Raw genomic sequence first — 20218 nt, 5'->3', positions numbered from 1 at the left:
ATACAGTACTTGTGCAGGCACAAGGTTGAACTTAAACAATACTGAACACCGGTTTTCACACGCAGGCCCGCAGAGAGCATGCAAACTTCCTTAGGCAATTTTTAAAATGTTCTGTGCGAAATTAACATAATTTAAGCTGTGCTCTGCATGTCTGCTCTTTGTTTTAGTTTGTGAAATCTCATGCATTTCGTGTGCTTTTACAGACATTTTGTTTAAACAAAAGCTGTATATAACTGTACAGTGTGTATATATACACTGATTTACTGGTTTCCAAATCTAAAAAAATAAGCATAAATAATATATATATTGTTTTTTGTGTTTGTGAGACATAGTGTTGTGACACAATGGCTTAACTAAGTGAAAGTAATTACTGCTCTACTAGGATACCTGATTTATAGCGTTATTTTCCTCCCAAGTCATTTATTCAACACATTTATATAATTAAGCTTTAAGACAAAAACCCTACATTTTTTTTCTTTTTCATAAGATTCTTACCAGAGCCATAACTTTGAACAAAAGTGGCCCTATGCTTTAACCATGTGCAGTCCAATATATATTAAATATACAACAGCATTACCAGTGTAGTTTTGCTCTACAGCCCCTGATATTGAGAGAGAATTGGCAGAAATCTGATGACATTCTTTCGAATGCTATTTTAATACACTAACCAAAGGAGATAATTATTAAGTGAAGAGCTATTGAATGTTGTCAAAGGTCAGAAAGTGGCCATGCAAGCCAATGCTCACTTTTACTGCCCAGAGAAACTGCTGTAGCCTGCATGTGACAGTTACTTCTACACCACAAAACCTCACAACAGATCTCAGTGTTTCGCAGGGCATGTGTGACATTTTGTTTGTCACACGTTCGGCTCTGTCATTTTGTGACCGCGCTAGCCCTTGTTCACACTATTCTATTTTTTACTCGCCCACAACACGTTGACCGCCTTTCCCCACACCATTATATGGTAATGTAACGTCGTGATTAATGGCAATGACGATAGCGTGTAACAGTTATGATCTTTTCTTGCTGCTTAATTTTGCTTATACAAGTGTAATGCGTAGCTTTAATCTACCACCTGATTCACTTAAACTGCCACAGATGCCTGTTTTCAAGAAAAACACTAGTTCTGCTACCATATGGTGCCCAGTGATCCTACTCCAGTCATAGCTGGAGGTAGCTTAACATAAACTGGAAGAAAGCCTCAAGGGTTGCATTTGTAATGGAAAATTCAGCTCCTTACTCTGTGACAAGCTGGCCACCCAGCTAAGACCAGTACTCACAAATGTCTCAGGAACATCAAACAGCACACCGGAGTAATCTTTTATCACACTGGTGTGCTGTTTCAGTCTGGGAAGCTTACTTTTTGTATTGACCACATGTCGTTTTGAAGAATATAGTCTCAAGCTTGACTTGAATAGATGGTCATAAGCTAGAGAAAATGGCACATCTTCTATTCTGTCCTTGGTTTGTCCATTTTCTAAATGCAAGCAAAGTGGTCTCAACTGGCTTAATCCTTGTAAATCAGTTTTATTTGCTGAATCTAAATAAATAAAACTGAATATAAATAAAAGTAATGACTTCTTTGTTCATACCCACCGCACACAATGCAACCAAAAACCACAGTGGTCTAATTCTATTGATTAGTTCACTTTTATTGATTTTTTTGTTTTTTTAATAGATACATGATCTTAGCTTACCTTGGCAGGAGGTTCAAAGGTCAAGGGCACAAAGCACCTCTGGGCCTTTCTATTTTCTGCTGACTGGAGCTGGCAGCCTTTCACTGGCTTGGTTTAGAGACTTCATGCGAAGAGGGTTGGCACAGTGGCTAGAATCTGGTTAGGGAGCCGGCTGCCAACTAGCTCTGCCACCCTGCTGTGCATTAGTGAAATGCTGTGATTAAGTGGAAGGGGTATGTGCTTAGAACATGTTATCATTGTTGTTTCAGTGCTTGAGTATATGTACTTGCATATTTCTTGTCTGTAGTTTGCCTGTAAGTAACTTCAGACTGACACTATGGAGTGTTGCTGACTACAGGATTTTATACAGATATTTGGCTTCAAACTGTTTTTCATACATACTAGGGAAGCTGTGACTCAAGAGGTATACAGACCTGTAGTATCCTTAGTTAAGACTCCGAACACCAAGTTGACACCTTTCATATGTGTGAGAGCTTTTGTGTAAATGGGTGTAAATCTTGATTCTGAGTTCCACATGGAATCAATGTTCTAATTTATGTAGCAACCGGAAAATCGTTTTGTCCCTACACCGCAACCTTCTACACATATAAATTGTTCTGGTATGTGTTGAACAGACATATAGTTAAATTTTTTTGGAGGTGCACATAAGGTTGCATAGAAGGTTGTGGCGTAGGGTTTAAATGGGGTTGTGGTTATGGCGTAAGTTACAACGTAGATCTGATGTAGAGTTATCATTCACATGTAACCCCAAAAGACTGAAGCAAAATGGTGGCATACATTAGAGCCAAAGCTCTGGGGAAATTGATCTAAGTAATTCTTATTATTCCTGTGTTTTTACCCTTAATCATCACATCATATCAATTTGGAATATAAATGTTGTATGATGTACCTGCTTCAGCCTTTAAAAAAATGTGATATATTTAGAATGAGACTCAAGTCTTAATTACTTCCATATATCTAAATGAGTGTAGTCTTTTAAAAACATATTTTTCTAAATGTATATTTCAATTTATGATGTATGTCTTTCATATATATAGAGATAGATAGATGGATATTAATAATGAAGTTGTTATGCAGCATGTAAAGAAAGACATTCAGTCTGGTGCCTAACGTGATAGCGCTTATCTCATAAAGACACAATGGCTTGTCAGGTGTTGTTAGCTATTGGGTGCCATGTAAATGAAAACAGCTGGTCACTGTGGTCAAAGGGTTTTGATTGTGGTGAGAAAGTTATACACTCAGAAAACACTTTATTAGGTACACTTTGCTAGTACTGGGTTTGACTGGTCTGCTGGTGACTGTGGAGGCCATTTTAGTAAAGTGAATATTGTTCTTGTCATGTTCAAGAAACCAGGTTGATTTGATTTGAACTTAGTAACATGGCATGCTGTCTTGTTGAATGCAGTCATTAGAAGTTTGGTTCACTGTGATCATAAAGCGATCAGGAACAATACTCAGATAGGTTGTCACACTAAAACAATACTAAGTTGATACCAGTGCCCAAAGTTTACCAAGAAAATATCTTCCACATCATTACACCACTGCAAGCATCCTTAATCACTGATTCAACGATCCTACCATGCAAATGTTACAGCAACACATTGGCCATTGATATTGATTGATTATTGATAATCTTTAACTCTTATGATATTTTTTAGATGCTTAAGTTTGCTTATACAAGTTTAAAACTGATAATGTGATGCATGGCTTTAATCTACTAATTGACTAGCTTAAACTGCCATAGATGCCTGTTTTCAAGAAAAACACTAGTTCTGCTGCCATATGGTGCCCAGTGATCCTGCTCCAGTCATAGCTGGAGGTAGCTTAACATAAACAGGAAGAAAGCCTCAAGGGTTGTATTTGTAATGGAAAATTCAGCTCCTTACTCTGTGACAAGCTGGCCACCCAGCTAAGACCAGTACTCACAAGTGTCTCAGGAACATCAAACAGCACACCAGCGTGATCTTTTATCACACTGGTGTGCTGACACAGGCAACATTTTACCATGTTTTTCTATTGTTTTTTGAGCCCTTGCTCAGTTTCCTGTTGTCAGCAAATAGAAGTGGCACTTTGTCTGTTCTGTTGCTGTAGCCCAGCTGTTTCGAGGTTTGACACGTTGTGTGTTCAGAGACAGTCTTCTGCATACCTCTCTTGTAACGAGTAGTTGAGTTAGTGTTGCCTTCCAATCAGCTCAAAGCTGTCTGGCCGCTGTCCTTTAACCTCTGGCATCGACAAGGTATTTTCCCTTGGAGAACTGCCAATCACTGGACATTGTCTCTGTTTTTTTGAACCATACTCTGTAAACCATGGTGATGGTTGTGAAGGGAATCCAAGTAGATCAACAATTTCTTAAGCTGCTTTAAAACATTTCTAACAGTCAGTTATGCTATGTCCTTTGGTTGGGATGTGAACGCACTGTTAAAGTAAGTACTCCTGTAATGGCTTTTAGCAATTTTTCTGTTGTCTCCATTATCTGTATTTGTGCATTGCCACACTCAGTACAAATCATATTGACCAAGCCAGTTATGACTAGGCCCTCTTTCTATATAAAGGTAACAGACAAGAGGTCAGATAGAGTAGCAAATTTTGTGCCGTCTTGCTATAATAAACGACAACACTCAATCTCCTTCACATTTCGACTGATCCTTTCAAAATTTAGCTTTGACTGGCTGCCCCATAAAACTTCCATTCAGTCTTATAGGCATTAGGCATCAATTGGAATTCCTGTCAGCTTTGTCACATTTAATAAACATCATACTGTATGTGCCTTCCTCTAAGGAGCTGTTGAGAATTTCTGCAAGTTGTCTTTTGACATATTGTTCTTATACTTTGCTAAAAAAATAATATGATAAAAATCCCCCTGATTTTTATCTATCTACCCCTACCGCAAATCTTTACTTTACTTCCAATATCTAAACTTCTTATAGAGTCAAATAAAAACAAATGTTTAAAAAATCGTATGTCCGATTTAGATGATATTTTTAGATATTAATAATGAAGTTGCTATGCAGCATGTAAAGAAAGACATAGCTACATCACCACTACTAGGTCCGCGTAGTTACCCCTCACCAGTTTGTCTGTCTGTATTTGGAGGTCCCTCAGGATCTTAGCTCGGTCATTTTCAACCACCCTATGGGGTGTGTCTCATTTTGACCGAGGGACTTCCATTCCAAATTCAGCACAGATGTTCCTGTATACTATGCCAGCCACTTGGTTTTGGCATTCCATGTATGCCCTGTCTGCTAGCATCTTGCACATCCTATGAGTGTTTTAGAGTCCTGTTAATCCTGTATAGCTCTAAATATTCCACGATCCATGTGTGGAGTATTGAGTCACGGGCTTTCTTTTATCAATCCAGATCATGCTTAGGTTGGTGAGGCTGGTCTTGCAATCTCGAGCAACAATTCTGTCCACCAGTAGCTGATGTTTTGCACCTCTGGTATTCCTGTTGATTCCTTTCTGTGTCCCACTCATGTATTTAGCCATGTGCTTGTTCATCTTAGCCACTATGAGGCCTGACAAGGGCTTCTATGTGGTACTGAGGCAGGTTATTGGCTGATAGTTGGGACCAGTCCGTTCTGGAGATCCTTTGGGAGTAGGACTGTTCGGCATTCAGTTGGCCTTTCCAGGTGTCTCTTGTTGATTAGCAGCTGGTTCATTTGTACTGCCAGATGCTCATGGAATACAGTCAACTTCAAGGCCTGGTACGGTCCAATTCTTTATGCTGCAGACCTGTTCTTGGATGTCTGCCACTGTGATGGTTACTGGTCCCTGTTCCGGGAGGTTGTTGTGGTCTGCTCTTAGATCCACTAGTCGCTGAGCTTTGCCCTTATGGGTTGGGTCCTTCTCCCTTCCAGTACTTCTCATCTACAGCCTTGGTGGTACAGTTCTTATGTTGTTTCCCTGCTACCAAGAGCACACCTTGGATGATTCAGTAGAGTACAGCTGGTTTATTCTGCCTTCTATCTCTCTGGCTCTTCAAGTGGCTGGCCAAGGCTGTGAGTCTTTGTTTAGAAGTTTCCGAGGCCTCAGGCATGGACACCTTGCTGTACTTCTTAGCATCTGCATCTTTCTCCAGCTCCAATAGTTGGCTAACTTCCCTCCATGCTACCTTGATGTTGGCGTCTTGTCTTCTTCTCCATGGAGCAGATGACTTCTAGTAGACCTTCAGAGGGTACTTCACTTAATTTTGGTAACCAGCTCCGGAGGTTCCAGGTTTCCAGCTTCGCTATGATCCACCATGACCTGACTTCCAGGCTCCCCCTTGCTATAGCATTTGTGTTGTACCTCATCGATCTCCAGTTATGATAGCAGTTTGTTCTTCTGAATGTTGGAACACTGAGCTACTAGTTCTTTCACCATGAGTGTGGATGCTGGGTATCGAAGATTCTAGAGGTTTCACATTCTCTTCATGTTACCTCTTCCACTGGGGTTACTTGCACAGTAGTATTCCAACAACACTCTGCTCTCATCTCTTCCCCACTTATACCTTCTTGTTCCAGTATCCCACTTCTCATCAGTGTGTCCTGGTTCCTCAACAGCTGATGTACATATTTATATGATTGGGCAGCTCAAATTTTTTTCTGGTAAAATTACACTTTGGGGAAAAAATGTAATTGGGGATGGGGAGTAATTTTGCAACATTACTTTCTTTCCAAGCTTCCATAGATTGGGAGTCATTTTTTTTTTTTAGTATTCAGCTACACAAACAGAAAAAGTTATTTCCTCAAATATTTTTGTATTCATGAAGTCCAGCACATTTCCACTTCCATGTTTTATGGTTGTTACCCTGCAGTCATTCTGACAGTCTTGCTCAGGTCCATGGCAAACATGCTGATTTGCATATAAGCACATTGATTTTGGTTTCATTTGACCAAAAATGTGGTTTGAATACTCATTCACATGTTCTCTCTCTCTTTTTTTTTTTTTTTTTTTTTTTTTTTTTTTTTTTTGGCAAAGTTTAATCATGTATATTTGTGAGCAGTCATTTTCTTTTTGGATGTCGTTCACAGCCGTTCATGACTTCATGAATGTGTGTTTTGCATTGTCTGAGCCATTTCTAAAACATCAGTTTCCAGTTGTGCCAAAATAGAAGAGCTTATCCATGTGTCATAGTGAATTCAGCTTGGTGATTAGAATGGCCATGTACATTCTGTTACTGGGATATGGATCTTCCTTTACCAGTGCTACCCAATTTTGCTATGTTTCTTCTTATATTTAATAGCCTAATGATACTCTTACCCTCTCCCTCGGTTATGAGGTCTTGGAGTCACGTTTCCAATTTGTTACCTTGTGGAGATTGCATTTGACACAACCTGCCTAAAAGCTTTGTTTTATTGTGTCTTATCAGTTGTTGAATATATTCTTAAATTATATTTCTCCAGGTTGAATTGCAAACATATTTAATAATAAATGCATTCAATACTAAATAGTGACACCTACAATATAAATAAATCATATTTTGGAATGATATGAGAGTAGTGTAGATAGTTATCTACCATAATTTAGGTAGGTTTATTCATTTATAATGCATAAATGCATTAATGGAAATTAATGTGTCTTTATGAAGCATAACATTATGACGACTGACAAATAAAGTGAAAAACACTGATTATCTCTTCATCATGGCACCTAAACATACAATCAAGTGATACAGTATGTTATAAGTTGATGTTATGGACAAGAGTTTGACAAGGGTCAGATTGTGTTGACTGGGACAGAGCATCTCCAAAACTGCTGTTCATTTGTGGTGTTTCCAGTCTGCAGTGGTCAGTATCTATCAAAAGTGGTCCAAGGAAGGAACAGTGGTGAACCAGTGACATGATCATAAAAGGCCAAGGCTCATTGATGCATATGGGGAGCAAAGGCTGGCCCATGTGGTCCAATCCAACAGAGAAGCTACTGTAACTCAAATTGCCCCCCAAAACGTTCATGCTGGTTCTAATAGAAAGTTTTCTGAATGCACAATACATTGCAGTTTGTTGTGTATGATGCTGCATAGCCTACTGCAGGAAAAGCATTCCTGCTGACTTTAATTTCAAAGTAAAGGAGCTGTAATCTGTAAGCATCATTGATGTAATATTAAATCGTGAGGGTGGCAGTGCACTGGGTAGAGCAGTACTGTCTAACAGAGCAAAATGTTTTCCTCTCTCACAGCTCCAGGGATGAATGGCTGGTCCGGCAGTAGGACCCCATGCATCACACCTGTCAGCAGGGAGCTTTTAAAAGTGGCCCACTCCTTGGTTTATGTGAAGCTAAGAGATATGGGTCAGCATCACACATGCATTGCAGCTCTCAGTTTGCACCGCACACACACTGACATTGTGCTGATGAGCATGGTTAGATGCATCCTTGAAAATCATCGTGTTCCTTGAAACAGTTTTCGATGTAATTACTCGTCTGATCTCATTTAGACACACTGTCATCTATTCTGGCCTTTGTTTTAACAGATAAATCTATCTTAATGTCTGCCAAAATGTGTCTGGGCAACCTTGTCTCCTCTTCTCTCTGTATCTCAGCTGATTATAGTTTCAGACGAAGAATTAAAAAAAAGTGTTTGGTCCTTTTTTTTTTTTTTTTTTTTTTTAGTAGTCCAGAATATGACTCATGTGTAAAGTGATAAGTTACTCATCCAGCAGAAGAAAAGCACTGTTCTTCATACAGCAGTTTCACAAGGCCACCACAAAGTATTTCTATGAATGTCTTTGACAGAGAAACTGTGGTAATAAATGTGTAATATATATTCAAATATACACATATCGTGGTAGGAAGCACTATAGTGCATAATATGTGTACACTATTAGCATTTATTCAGTCTGGCTAATATTTCTCCATTTTCTCAATAAGGATGCAGATTTAATTATCTTGTGTATTACTCAACATTTCTAAGCTAGATAGTCATATCTTCTAACTAATAACTCTAAATACTAACATATTTAAGCAGTTTGCATATTTAACTGTTTTTTGTTACTTTATTGCCTATATATATTGTAGCACTAAAGGTTATCTCACCAGTTTGCTTGGGTGAGGGAGGAGGGAAGCCACTGTACTCCAAGTGATGGTCCCAAGCCCGGGTAAATGGGGAGGATTGTGTCAGGTAGGACATCTGGTGTAAAATCTTGGCTCAAACATGCAGGTTATAATGAATGAGATTTCGGATCGGTTAGTTGGTCAGTTAACACAATATTGGAAACGACATCACTTGGAAGATACTCAAAGGTACCATACCCATCAATGAGGATTGAAGCTAACTTGTTTTTAATGCCACCATTAATAGCAGATTGATGGGAAATTAGGTAAGAACATCACATTGAGGGTGTCAGTGTAACACACTGAGGTGGTGATTCTTTGTGGGACAGTGAAGTGATTCTTCACATTTGCCTGAAAACTGTTAAAGGGTATTGGCTGTACATGAAGATGTGACAGACAGTGGCTCCCTTTGCTGTTTTTCATCCTTGTTGAATAAGCAAGTAGTATTTACAATTACAGACGACACAAGATTTAATAAAGAACAGCACACCTTCAGAACTCTGTCGTGTATATACAATATTCTGTTTCCAAAATTGTGATATCCTCAAACTGTTGTTGGTTTGAGCAACATATTGTATCATGATAGTGTTATATCATATTGTGGGTTACTCTGCGATTTCTACCCCTAGAGAGATTTTTCCACTGTGAAAGAACACAAGACTCCAGTGGGGTGAGAAAGGCAGACCCTGTGTTAACATCAGTGATCACTGGTGCTCAAACTCAGTTAAACAAGATGGAAAATATTTACCACCTGTGGTCGTGTTATTTATTTATTTATTTATTTTTTGAGAGCTCACCCGTGTGTTTTCCTCTGCTGTTTATATTCATCTGGATACAAATTCATAATATGGGCTACAGGTGTAGAAGGCACTGCAGAGAGGGATTAAAGAACATGACCAGGGCACATTTACAGTTACTGTCATACTGTAATTATGATTACCCTATAAAACCTTGCATTGCATAATGGAAAAAAAAGACTGTAAATTAATTATTAAAATACAGGATATATTTTTGTTTTCTGATCTTTATTGTTTTAGTGCTATGGTGAACTAGACACTCATTTTAACAACTCATCATTAAGTATCTTGGTATTAGAGAGAGAAAGTCTTTGCGTCATGTGTATGTAATTTCCAGTCCTGATTTCTCTTGTGTACACTGAGACTAATTTGGCTTTGAGGCCTGAGGGACTGTGGTTGATTGAGCTGATCGTTGCACTGTGGTTAGGAAGCTTGTCAGTCAAGCATTTGGATAAAACCAGTGCTACAAATACTACTACTGCTACCACTGCTGTTCCTGCTATACCTCTAATACTCCTTTAACAACCACAACATGCATACACAAACTTATACATGGTGCTACACAAGCCCAATACTGAGACCAAGGTTTCAAGCTTTTGTAAATAGCAAATTGAACTACAGTACGTGGTAACAGTAGAACCAGCAGTAATAATACTAATAGCATTTTCTTTAGTCATATTATGTTTACTAATGATTATGTTGGTTTCTTTTTTTTAAATTTGTATTTCATATCAGTGTATTAAGTAAAGGTTCAGGGTAGGGCACTTTGAGCACCTTTAAATAGGATGTCAAGAGAACTGTTTCAAGTACTTTAAATTGCACTGCATTTTACCCACATTGTACAGGGTGGGCCATTTATATGGATACACCGTAATAAAATGGGAATGGTTGGTGATATTAAAGTCCTGCTTGTGGCACATTAGTATATGTGAGGGGGCAAACTCCTCAAGATGGGTGGTAACCATGGTGACCATTTAGAAGTCGGCCATCTTGGATACAACTTTTGTTTTTTCAATAGGAAGAGGGCCATGTGACACATCAAACTTATTGGTAATGTCACAAGAAAAGCAATGGTGTGCTTGGTTTCAACGTAACTTTATTCTTTCACGAGTTATCATGAGTTATTTACAAGTTTCTGACCACTTATAAAAATACAGCAGTTAAAGTGAAACCTTTGAATTTGAGGTGTCATGTCATACTGTATAGTTGGCTTACTGTGGCTGTGGGCTTACCTTGCTACATGGGAAAACTGCTATCTGAATTTTTCTGTACTTAACATTTTCAGCTGCCTTTAATACCTGTTATTAAATTTTATATTTTGGGGTACTTCAGTTTCTTCTAAAACATTTGCTCACTTAAGTTAGAATGACAGTTTTGAAGTTGGGTTTTTACATTGTCATGGTACAAAAGGGGAATTCAAGTTTACATAAAAAAATATCATCTGTGGGGTTTTTTTTTTTTTTTTTTTTTTTTTTTTTAATAATATCCGTATGACCTTCAGCTGCTCCCAGAGGTAAAAAAAAAAAAAAAAATTGGACTTGGCTGTAAAGACCCTGGTATAAACATGTTAGAGCTTAACACAATTTCTTGTATTAAATGGAAAGCTGCTGTTCCTCTCGAGTCTTGTGAGTCATCCAAGCAGAAGGGCTCCAGGTTCATGGGCACTGCTCTCATCTTACACTTGAAAATTACAAATGCAACTAGATAAACAGAAAAAGAAATAGTTTAAAAAAAAAAAAAAATTTTTTTTCTTTTTTTTTGCCTGAGGTGAAACACAAGTTATATTTATTATGGAACACACTTTTTAGATGTTTGTATGTCTATGACTCAGAAAAGTCAGTTCTTTAACTGTGACTGAAATTGGGGTTTTTTTCTTTATACAATTGTTCTCTCTCTTACTAAACCGATACGTACAAAATTATGACAAACACAAGATGATATAATCATAGATTGATTATCTGACAAATAAAAGCAGGGTATAATGAAGTCTTTTAAACTCTTCATGTTAAACAGTCAGCTGTTCATCAGCTGTGACTTTTTAAATCAAGTCTGTTAATTGTGCTTCTTATCAGTAATGAGTCAAACCATTAAAAACTGAAGAATACATTTTGACTTCCGACTCACAAAAAGGGGAGCTGAGTCATCTATATGATGTGATCATTTCAAGAGCTCGAATATGACTCATGCAATGCAAGTTATTTCAGAATGCGTTAAAAACACAACTGGCTTGTGATGATTTATCAAACTTATACAGTAGAAATGACATGTTATGCAACATTTTTATCCAGTTGCAGACTTAGATGGCGTGTTTGCTGCCTGGATCATTTTAATAAGCATTGCATTTCTGAGCTATTTTGGAGTTAATGCAAATGTGAGACTGTAATGTGCATAGTTTAGATAACTAAACACGTTGGTTAAGGTTGGATAGACATTGTGATTTTGTTTAACAAATTCCATACATGCTAATGTTACCTAGCTAGTTGTCAGCAACCAGTAAAATGTCTTATACATTTTACATTTACAAAATTATCTAATGCAGTCACAAATGTCCTTTTAAATATATTTGGTATAGCACATTAGTTATTCCCAACCTCGGGTGTTTGTAAGTTAGTGTGCTCCTAGGTAGTTTACAGCTCTCCCAAGTGTGGATAAAGTGTGGAGGGTTGCATCAGGAAGCATATCCGGCTTAAAAATCTTTGCCAAATATGCAGCTCCATCGGTTGTCATGTCCCCTATAATGAGTTCTTCTTCTTGTGTAGCACAGTTATATATAGAAATATAAGTACTAAAGGCTGAATTTATGATTGACACAAAATATGACAATGTCACCTCAACCTCAATCTCAATAAAGAGATATTTGCATGCCTGGTAATCATTTTCTAGTCTTTTATTGACCGTTCATATTTGTTTGGATGCAGGTGGGCAGTGACGAAAAAGAGGGACTTCATTTGCTGAAATGCAGTATGGCATTTCAGACATTCATTAAAAGAGACCATAAAGTTTTGAATTGTATATAAACCAACCAAATATTGGTTGGTTTATATACAATTCAAAACTTTTTGGCCATTGCCCCCAAAAGCGGAGTCAATACTCTTACTGCTTCCCAGACTGTCTAAGCTAAATCTATTTCATTACATTTATCAATAATGAGTTTCCATAATGTGAAAGATTTAGCACTACTGAAGAATCTATAGAAGTTCCACACTGCGCTCATTTGTTCTGACATTATCACTGAGATGTTTTTACCTGTGAAAGCAGGAAAAGCATCACTGCAATGAAAAATAATAATGGATGGAGCCACTGTTGATAGCAGGTACCCAGTATGTCAGTGAGTATGCTGATTCTGGATTCAGTCTTCATTTTGGCTGTGCTTTTCTGTTCTGTTCCTCTGCAGCTGGTGAACTTGAAGAGATGAGTGAATATACCAATAAAATCTGATTTCCTGTTCAGCAGATGCACTGTATAAACATTTAACAAAAGGGCTTGGGTTGACACACAATGGAGGAGCGGGACGGGAGGGGTGATGTGATCAACAAGGAAATTCTCTTCTTTCCATGCACGAGGCATCAATGCGTTTTAGGAACTGTGTCCAGTATTTTATGTGTTGATGTTATACTATTTTTTTTTTTTTTTTGGTTACGTTGTTTCATGCCACACCAAAGAGAACAGGGTTATGATGATGCTATACTTGTCATTTCAAGTGTCCCCTCCGAGAGTCTTGCCTACAGCATATCAGTGTTTGGACAAGCCAAAAGACAGGGCATAGATGTGACAACACTCTCCAGCTGTGCCAGACATTTTTCACTGGAGAGTGTAGGAACAAAGAGCTCTCATCTGCTGGTGATTCTCTCTGTGTATTATGCTGGAAATGACCTTTACAAAAAGGAACAAACTGTTGCAAACTATTTCTCGTGTTCTTTCAAAAACTGCATATAAAAGATAACATATAATTACATTATGTTTTTTGTCCTTTTGAAAGTGGTCTACTGTCTAAATTGTCGCAGGAAAACCCCCCACAAAACAATACACACACTTATAAAGTGTTGCCTCACGATTTACAGTTGAATCAGCATCTCCAAGAAAAACAAAACCCTCTCAGGATGTAACTAGGATGATGCCTCTGTTGCCTTAATTATATAGAAGTTCGTAAATTGGTCAAAGAAAGATAAATTCCCATCTCAACTTTAATAGAACCTCGGATGAATTACTCATTCAGGAAAAAAAAAAAATGAATGTAAAAAAAAAAAAGGACAGTAAATTTTCACAATTAATGAGCTGCAAGCAGCAGCTGTTTTTCTTAATTAACGACTTAACAAATAGCTGATTGTCAAAGTTACTGATTAGTCTACTTTGTTAATTATACAAGAAAGTCAAGTAAATGCGTGGGTCCCTAAGTGTGCACTTCTGTGGTATTGATATTTATCTCAATATTTTAATGTTTGATTTTTTTTGTTAGTACTTTATTTGCTCATTGCTCATCGTTGTTATATAACTTGATCCTTGTTTTTACGGATGTCACAAGTGTTTCTATAATATCCCTGAATATCTGTCACCAGTACAGATGTGTGGATTGCATGACTGCAGCTTCATGCTAATCTGTGTCAACTGGACTTCTTAAAATAAGACCTGTTTACTAATTACTGTTCTCTCTTAACCTCATTAGATGGAAAATTTTCAGGCTTAACACATAGAGTTAATCTGTTGTGATTAAAATAACCCCATTAATTCACTGATAAGGGATTATGTCTGGTCAAGGATTATTTAGAACTAGATTGACCAGTGTAATTTCTTAAAATTGTTACTCCCTCTGACCACTTTGCTTCTGTCGTTTCTCACCCCGTTTCTTCAGCTTTAGGACTGTAAGGGAACTGGCTCAGCTCTGCCATCCTCCTCCTCTAACATCACACTGCGTTGCACCACAGTCATGTCCTTTCCCCACTGTGCCCGACCCATGGAGAGTGCACACCCACCCAGATAGGATGCCTGCTCTGCTTGATACCCTGCATCCCCTCCTGCCCATTACCACCTCCTCCTTCTCCTTGTGTGTACCTGCTCTTGCCAACAGTTCCTTGCGGCCCCCCAGGCTCCACCCTGCCTCGTTACAACATGGTGGATGATTTAACCACCATGAAGGATGATGTCATCAACGCCAACACGCTGGCTTGGCTGGTCTGTTCGGGCGTGTCCATCCTTGCCAACACTTGGAGTATCCTTAGTGTCAGTGCCAAGCAGAAGAAGTGGAAGCCGCTGGAGTTTCTCATCTGCACCTTGGCGGGCACACATATCCTCAACATGGCCATCCCTATTACCATGTACTGTGTCATAACACTGCGGCGTCAGCACTCCAACTACGAGTGGAATGAGGGTCTGTGCAAAGTGTTTGTGTCTACCTTCTATACTCTCACACTGGTCACCTGCTTCTCGGTCACCTCACTCTCCTATCACCGCATGTGGATGGTTCGCTGGCCTGTAAACTACAGGTAAGACAACTGATTTTGTTGTTTATGACTGACCCTAGTTATAATCTTTATTCAGGTTGCCTAAATTTTAAATGTCCATTTCATCCAAATTTCAGTTTCAAGCAAGGTATTACACTTTATATATTTCAATATTTATTTGCTATGGTTTATACACATCTGCTTCTGATGTTTTTCCAATCCAGTACATTTCATTCCTCACTCTGAACAGTCATTACTGGAAGTATCCAGTAAGTATCGGAGCAGTTGAGACGCATTTTTTCTAAACGCACTCTGTGGCTTTTAAACCCCAAAAGAAGCTGCGCCAAAACTTGGTCCACCCCAAGGATCAGATCTCCTGACACAAACAGAGTAATATAGTGTACGCTGTTAAGTGCCAGGAGGATTGCCAGGATTTATACATCGGGGAAACCAAACAACCTCTGGTGAAGCGGATGGCACAACACAGAAGAGCTACCTCGTCAGGCCAGGACTCTGCAGTCTATTTACACCTATAGGCCAGTGGACACTCTTTCAATGATGAGGATGTACACATCCTGGACAGGGAAGAACGCTGGTTTGAGCGCAGAGTCAAAGAGGACATTTATGTGAAAAGGGAAAGACCATCTCTGAATCGAGGAGGGGGCCTAAGGGTACATCTTTCGCCATCTTACAATGTTGTGATTGCAGCCATTCCCCAACTCTCTGTGAATGGTACTCATGGCCATTGCTCAGTGGGCTTTGATCAGTGGGCCTTGATCAGTGGTTGTTGATCAATGGTCATGAGAATTTGCATAATTATGATTAAGGAACTGACCCCCCAGCCCATTGTTCCTTCAGTGGGCTGGTTTCAGTCATTATGCAAATGCACTGTTTATAAGATTGGGGAAACCTGCAGTCAGCTGAGACTGAAGAAGTCACTTGGATGAGTGACGAAATGTTTCTCCCACAAAACGCTACGTCCAGATGAACAAAATCAACTTTTGGAGAATTACTGGAAGTACTTTCTATTGAAGAAATGGCTGCTTTATAAGCTGTTGTCTAGTTTTATCTCCAGATAAAAATAGACCAAAGTAAGAAATAATACTTTGTTTTGTAGTTTAGGGGGAACCAAATCTTTAGGTTCACTTGAATATTCAATCACAGAAATGTCAGTATAGTGGACACAGTATTATGTGTGTTTTTAAAAGTAAAATAACATAAATAAATGCAGTGTGATCTTTAGCACAGAAAACATAAATGTGTTTAAAGGCACTTTTAGATGTTAATCTCCTGCAAGGCTCACACTCAATCCTTGAAAAATTCTATAGTTAAGCTTCAGGTTTTTTTTTGGGCCTCTTCCTTTGACAACTTCTCACATAGGATATAGACAGATTTCAATTTTTGTGGCCCATCACCTTATTTACCTTTGATTTTGAGTGTGATGTTCTTCATCATGCAAAGACTGTCCCCTGCCAACACATCTGCTGGTTGCAGCTATTTGGGGTAACACCATGTGAAACCTTCTAGACTGAGCATCTGCCAGCTCTAGCTTTCACCTTCATTTGGCTCCTCATAACATGTGATAATACTAAGTAACACTGAATAATAAAGATCAGGTTCACCTCACACTAACAACACCATTTTGGTCCTGTAAGACTTCCAAGAAATCTGCTGTTCACACATAATCAGATGTTCTAAGGAAAGGTTCCCTTTTCTTTAATATGAGATTTGGATGCTGTATCTCTTCTGATATGTACCAGTGCTGCTCTGAACTGACACATGCTAATGATTATTAAGAAGCACCTCTTGATTTGTTCTAAGATAAGATTGTAATTTATCATGATAATGAGTTGCACAGCAGACCATATTGACTGTTTAAATGATTAATGTGAAGGTTTGTAATTGGTGCATCTTAAGAAAATTTGAAGCACAGCTCAGAGGCCTTGGCTTTGTTGCAATTTAGCTGTTACATTCAGAGCTCTAAGCTCTGCCCATCAGGTGCAGCATAATCATTTGCAGTCGAGTGCATTTTGAGAGCAAATACTGTAGGAAAACAGCCAGAGAACCTATAAAATCAGCTGTCGCATCTGCAGAACACATACCAACTAAAATGTGGTGCATGTGGTGAACATCAGTCTTCTGCTGCATCACTCTTTCTCTCCTGCTGAAAATCTACGAGCGATTACGTCCTGTGGCATCAAGCCTGCAGATACTAAACATGTTTTCAACTTGGCCAATTTTGCAGATAAGCAGACATTCAAATAAGATATGCAAACTTCCTTTTAAATCTAAGCCCAATCTTGCTATCTATATTGCTTCTGCAGCTGCCAGTATTGGCTGATGCCCACACAGTGATATCAAGCTTTACACAGATGCTTTTATCTCCCTCGTCTGTTCCCTCACTCATCTGACTGTAGTCTCTCTGGTCTCCTGTCTGGGAACACTTTCCACTCAGCAGCTTGTCTTCTTGTGTTCAAGTCACCTTTAACAACAGTATAGTGGAGTGATAGCTCAGGTGATGCACCGTATAATTGCTGTTCATCTTTCATTTAATTCGCTCCACATTTGCCCTGCTGAGCTAGCATGGCTGCCTTTACTCTGACATTAACATACACTGAAGGCCTGAATTATGAATTCCAACCTTGTACTTAGGCAGCTGTGCTCATCACCCTGCGTTCACTATCTCTTAGGAGGGTTTTTTCCGCTCACAATGCTCTCAGTCTGGTAATAGATTTATGCAGCTTGGTGATGTAACTGTCCCCATGTACCCCAGGCACAATCAGGAAAGGCTAGCATTATTACTCATTGTGACAACAAGACCTACTTGTCTTTGAATGAAGCCATAGTGCAAAGATGGAGGCTACTGCAGTACTACTGCTACTGCAGGCTATTGTAGTACTCTTATTGCGTCAGTGCATGTAGGCTTATACTTTACTACTTTCAAATGTTTTCCATTTTATTTTGCCAATGTTTTTATGTAAAGCCATCCATTCTAGCCAGTGTGCCCCCATTTCTCTGGAAATGGAGAAGGGAATTGGTGATATGCATTTTGGTTCTCATCGGGAGGTATATTTGGCTTCCTACGCTAAAAGAGCTGACGCTTAATGAATTAAAGCATCTTTTACCACACAAATGAACCAGTAGAACCATATTAACTGTACTTTGTTACACAATAGAGGCATAAAATAGTCTATACTTACATGTTCTAGGAACTGAAAAGGATTTTTTTTATGTATGACACACACACACACACACACACACACACACACACACACACACACACACACACACACACACACACACCTATATTTGTGTGTGTGTGTGTGTGTGTTTTTGCTTATGTCTGGAACAACTCAGTAATCCTTGAATACAGTAATCTATCCAAATGTTTTGGCAGCTTAGCGTACTCTTTCGTCATGTTTGGGAAATGAGAACGCCAGTCACTGCTTGATATATTTTTAGATGTATGTGTGTAGTTTCTGCAAACCTTGAAAAGTGCCACATCGCCAGAGGTCACAAACACATTCAGCAAATTGCTCGACTGTAACAATTACTTGGAGGTGAGAGGAAACAGAAATCTCTTTGTGTTGAAATGGACCTACATGATAAATAGACCGAGGGATATCAAAGGCAATCTTTTACCATCAACAAATAATCGATTTCCTTCCACATTCATCTTCAGTTTATCTAAGCTGTGCCTATGTGGGTTGATGTTTTTATCAGCTTATGTATCCCAGCTTCATATCTGCCATTTTACATTATTTTTCCATGGTTGGGTCTGTTTTACTTGTAATACTGGTCAGTAGGGATGGGTATCGTTTAGGTTTTATCCGATACCGGTGCCAAATCGGTACTTTTGAAACTGTGCCGGTGCTCAAACTGGTGCTTAAAGAATGGAGAACACAAAATTGGTCCAAAAACCTCTCATGTTCAGCTGTTTTTTTTTTGTTTGTTTGTTTGTTTTTTGTTTTTTTGTTTGTTTGTTTTTTGTAAAAAGATAACAATGTTAGCCTTTTCTGCAGCTATGGGGCATATATGGTATCACTCTTGGCTTAAACAATGGAAAAAAACACAAACTTTGTCCAAAACCTCTCATGTTTAACTGTTTTCCACTTTTTCTTTGGTCATTTTAGCCTTTTTGGACAGGGTGAAGGGAGTATCTGCCATCAAACAAGAAGACAGCCGCATGTAGCTATGATGATGTTTGCTAGTTCACCTTACATGCATTAATGTAATAACGTGGTTAGCCTACTCAACGTAAATTACACACCAACAACATTAAGCTACTCACGCAGAGAAGAACGGCTGCTGCTGCCATCATCATCCGTCATCATTTCTGCTACACTGACAGGGCTAGGGGCCAGGACTCTCCTCTTCGTGTTTTTGGGGGATGTTGCTAACTCCGGGTCCGATAACAGGCAACCCACCCGCAGTAGATGTGCTCGGTGTGAGGTCTCGCAGCAAGCTATCATACGGCGCATTTCTGGGCTTTTAAAAAAAACGCTATGCATCGCCAGGTGTTTCATCGGATTCGAGGTGTTACCTCCTTTGACAGTATCACAGTATCAGCTTAAAGCACTTGTTGCAGGCTGCTGAGTTTGCATATTTTGCTGTGAAGTACAGCCAGGCTTTTGACCGCTTCGCCTTGGGCATTTTTAATCTGTAGCTCTGCTCTAAAAGAACGTACGTACCTGGGCCCGCCTACTATCCTCGGAAACGTAAAATGATTGGCTAGAAGTGTATCACAGCTCAGGAAAAAAAGCACCGAAATGTGCGCTGCTTTTCGGTCTGGTTACTACCGTTTATGTCAGAACCGGTGCCATCATGGCACCGGACACCGATACCCATCCCTACTGGTCAGATTTCCTCACCATGAAAAAAAAGTCAAACACAGACCTCGTTATCAGTGTTCTATTTGAATCATTTTGTTTGAATTGTTGAGGACAGATCGCAATTACTGCAGGTGCACTGTTTGCCAATATTGTATAGTGTGTCTCTGATGTGTAATGATTATGAGAAGGAGACTGAAATCCTCCATGTACTTATAATATTGCAATATTGCTTCATAAGTTACTTTAGTACAGTCAGAGTAGACCACACTGTACTTGTTAACAAACCGAGCAAAGACACAAGTCAATATTAAAACCAGCCTACACATTTTTCTGTGAAACAAAGTGTAATGCGGAATGGGCTGCGTTGTTCTTCTTTTATAGCTGCACAGTCATTTTAGTTACAATTTTCATCAACTCTTCAGTGA

At 38.9% G+C, this 20218-nt stretch overlaps 1 protein-coding gene across 2 annotated transcripts in view; it reads left to right on the top strand.

Moving 5' to 3' along the window:
• LOC120743718 (probable G-protein coupled receptor 153) overlaps positions 1-20218 on the top strand; it is a 33447-nt gene that overhangs the window by 1046 nt on the left and 12183 nt on the right. For both annotated transcript variants that reach the window (XM_040047499.1, XM_040047500.1), the window contains exon 2: positions 14373-15003. In XM_040047499.1, coding sequence (XP_039903433.1) covers positions 14630-15003 — 374 coding nt within the window. In that variant the 5' untranslated portion in view covers positions 14373-14629. The remainder of the gene's footprint in view (positions 1-14372; positions 15004-20218) is intronic.

Source organism: Simochromis diagramma, unplaced genomic scaffold (assembly GCF_900408965.1).
Source record: "Simochromis diagramma unplaced genomic scaffold, fSimDia1.1 OVJJ01000387.1, whole genome shotgun sequence".
NCBI lineage: Eukaryota > Metazoa > Chordata > Actinopteri > Cichliformes > Cichlidae > Simochromis > Simochromis diagramma.
This window is presented reverse-complemented; position numbering and strand designations above follow the sequence as displayed.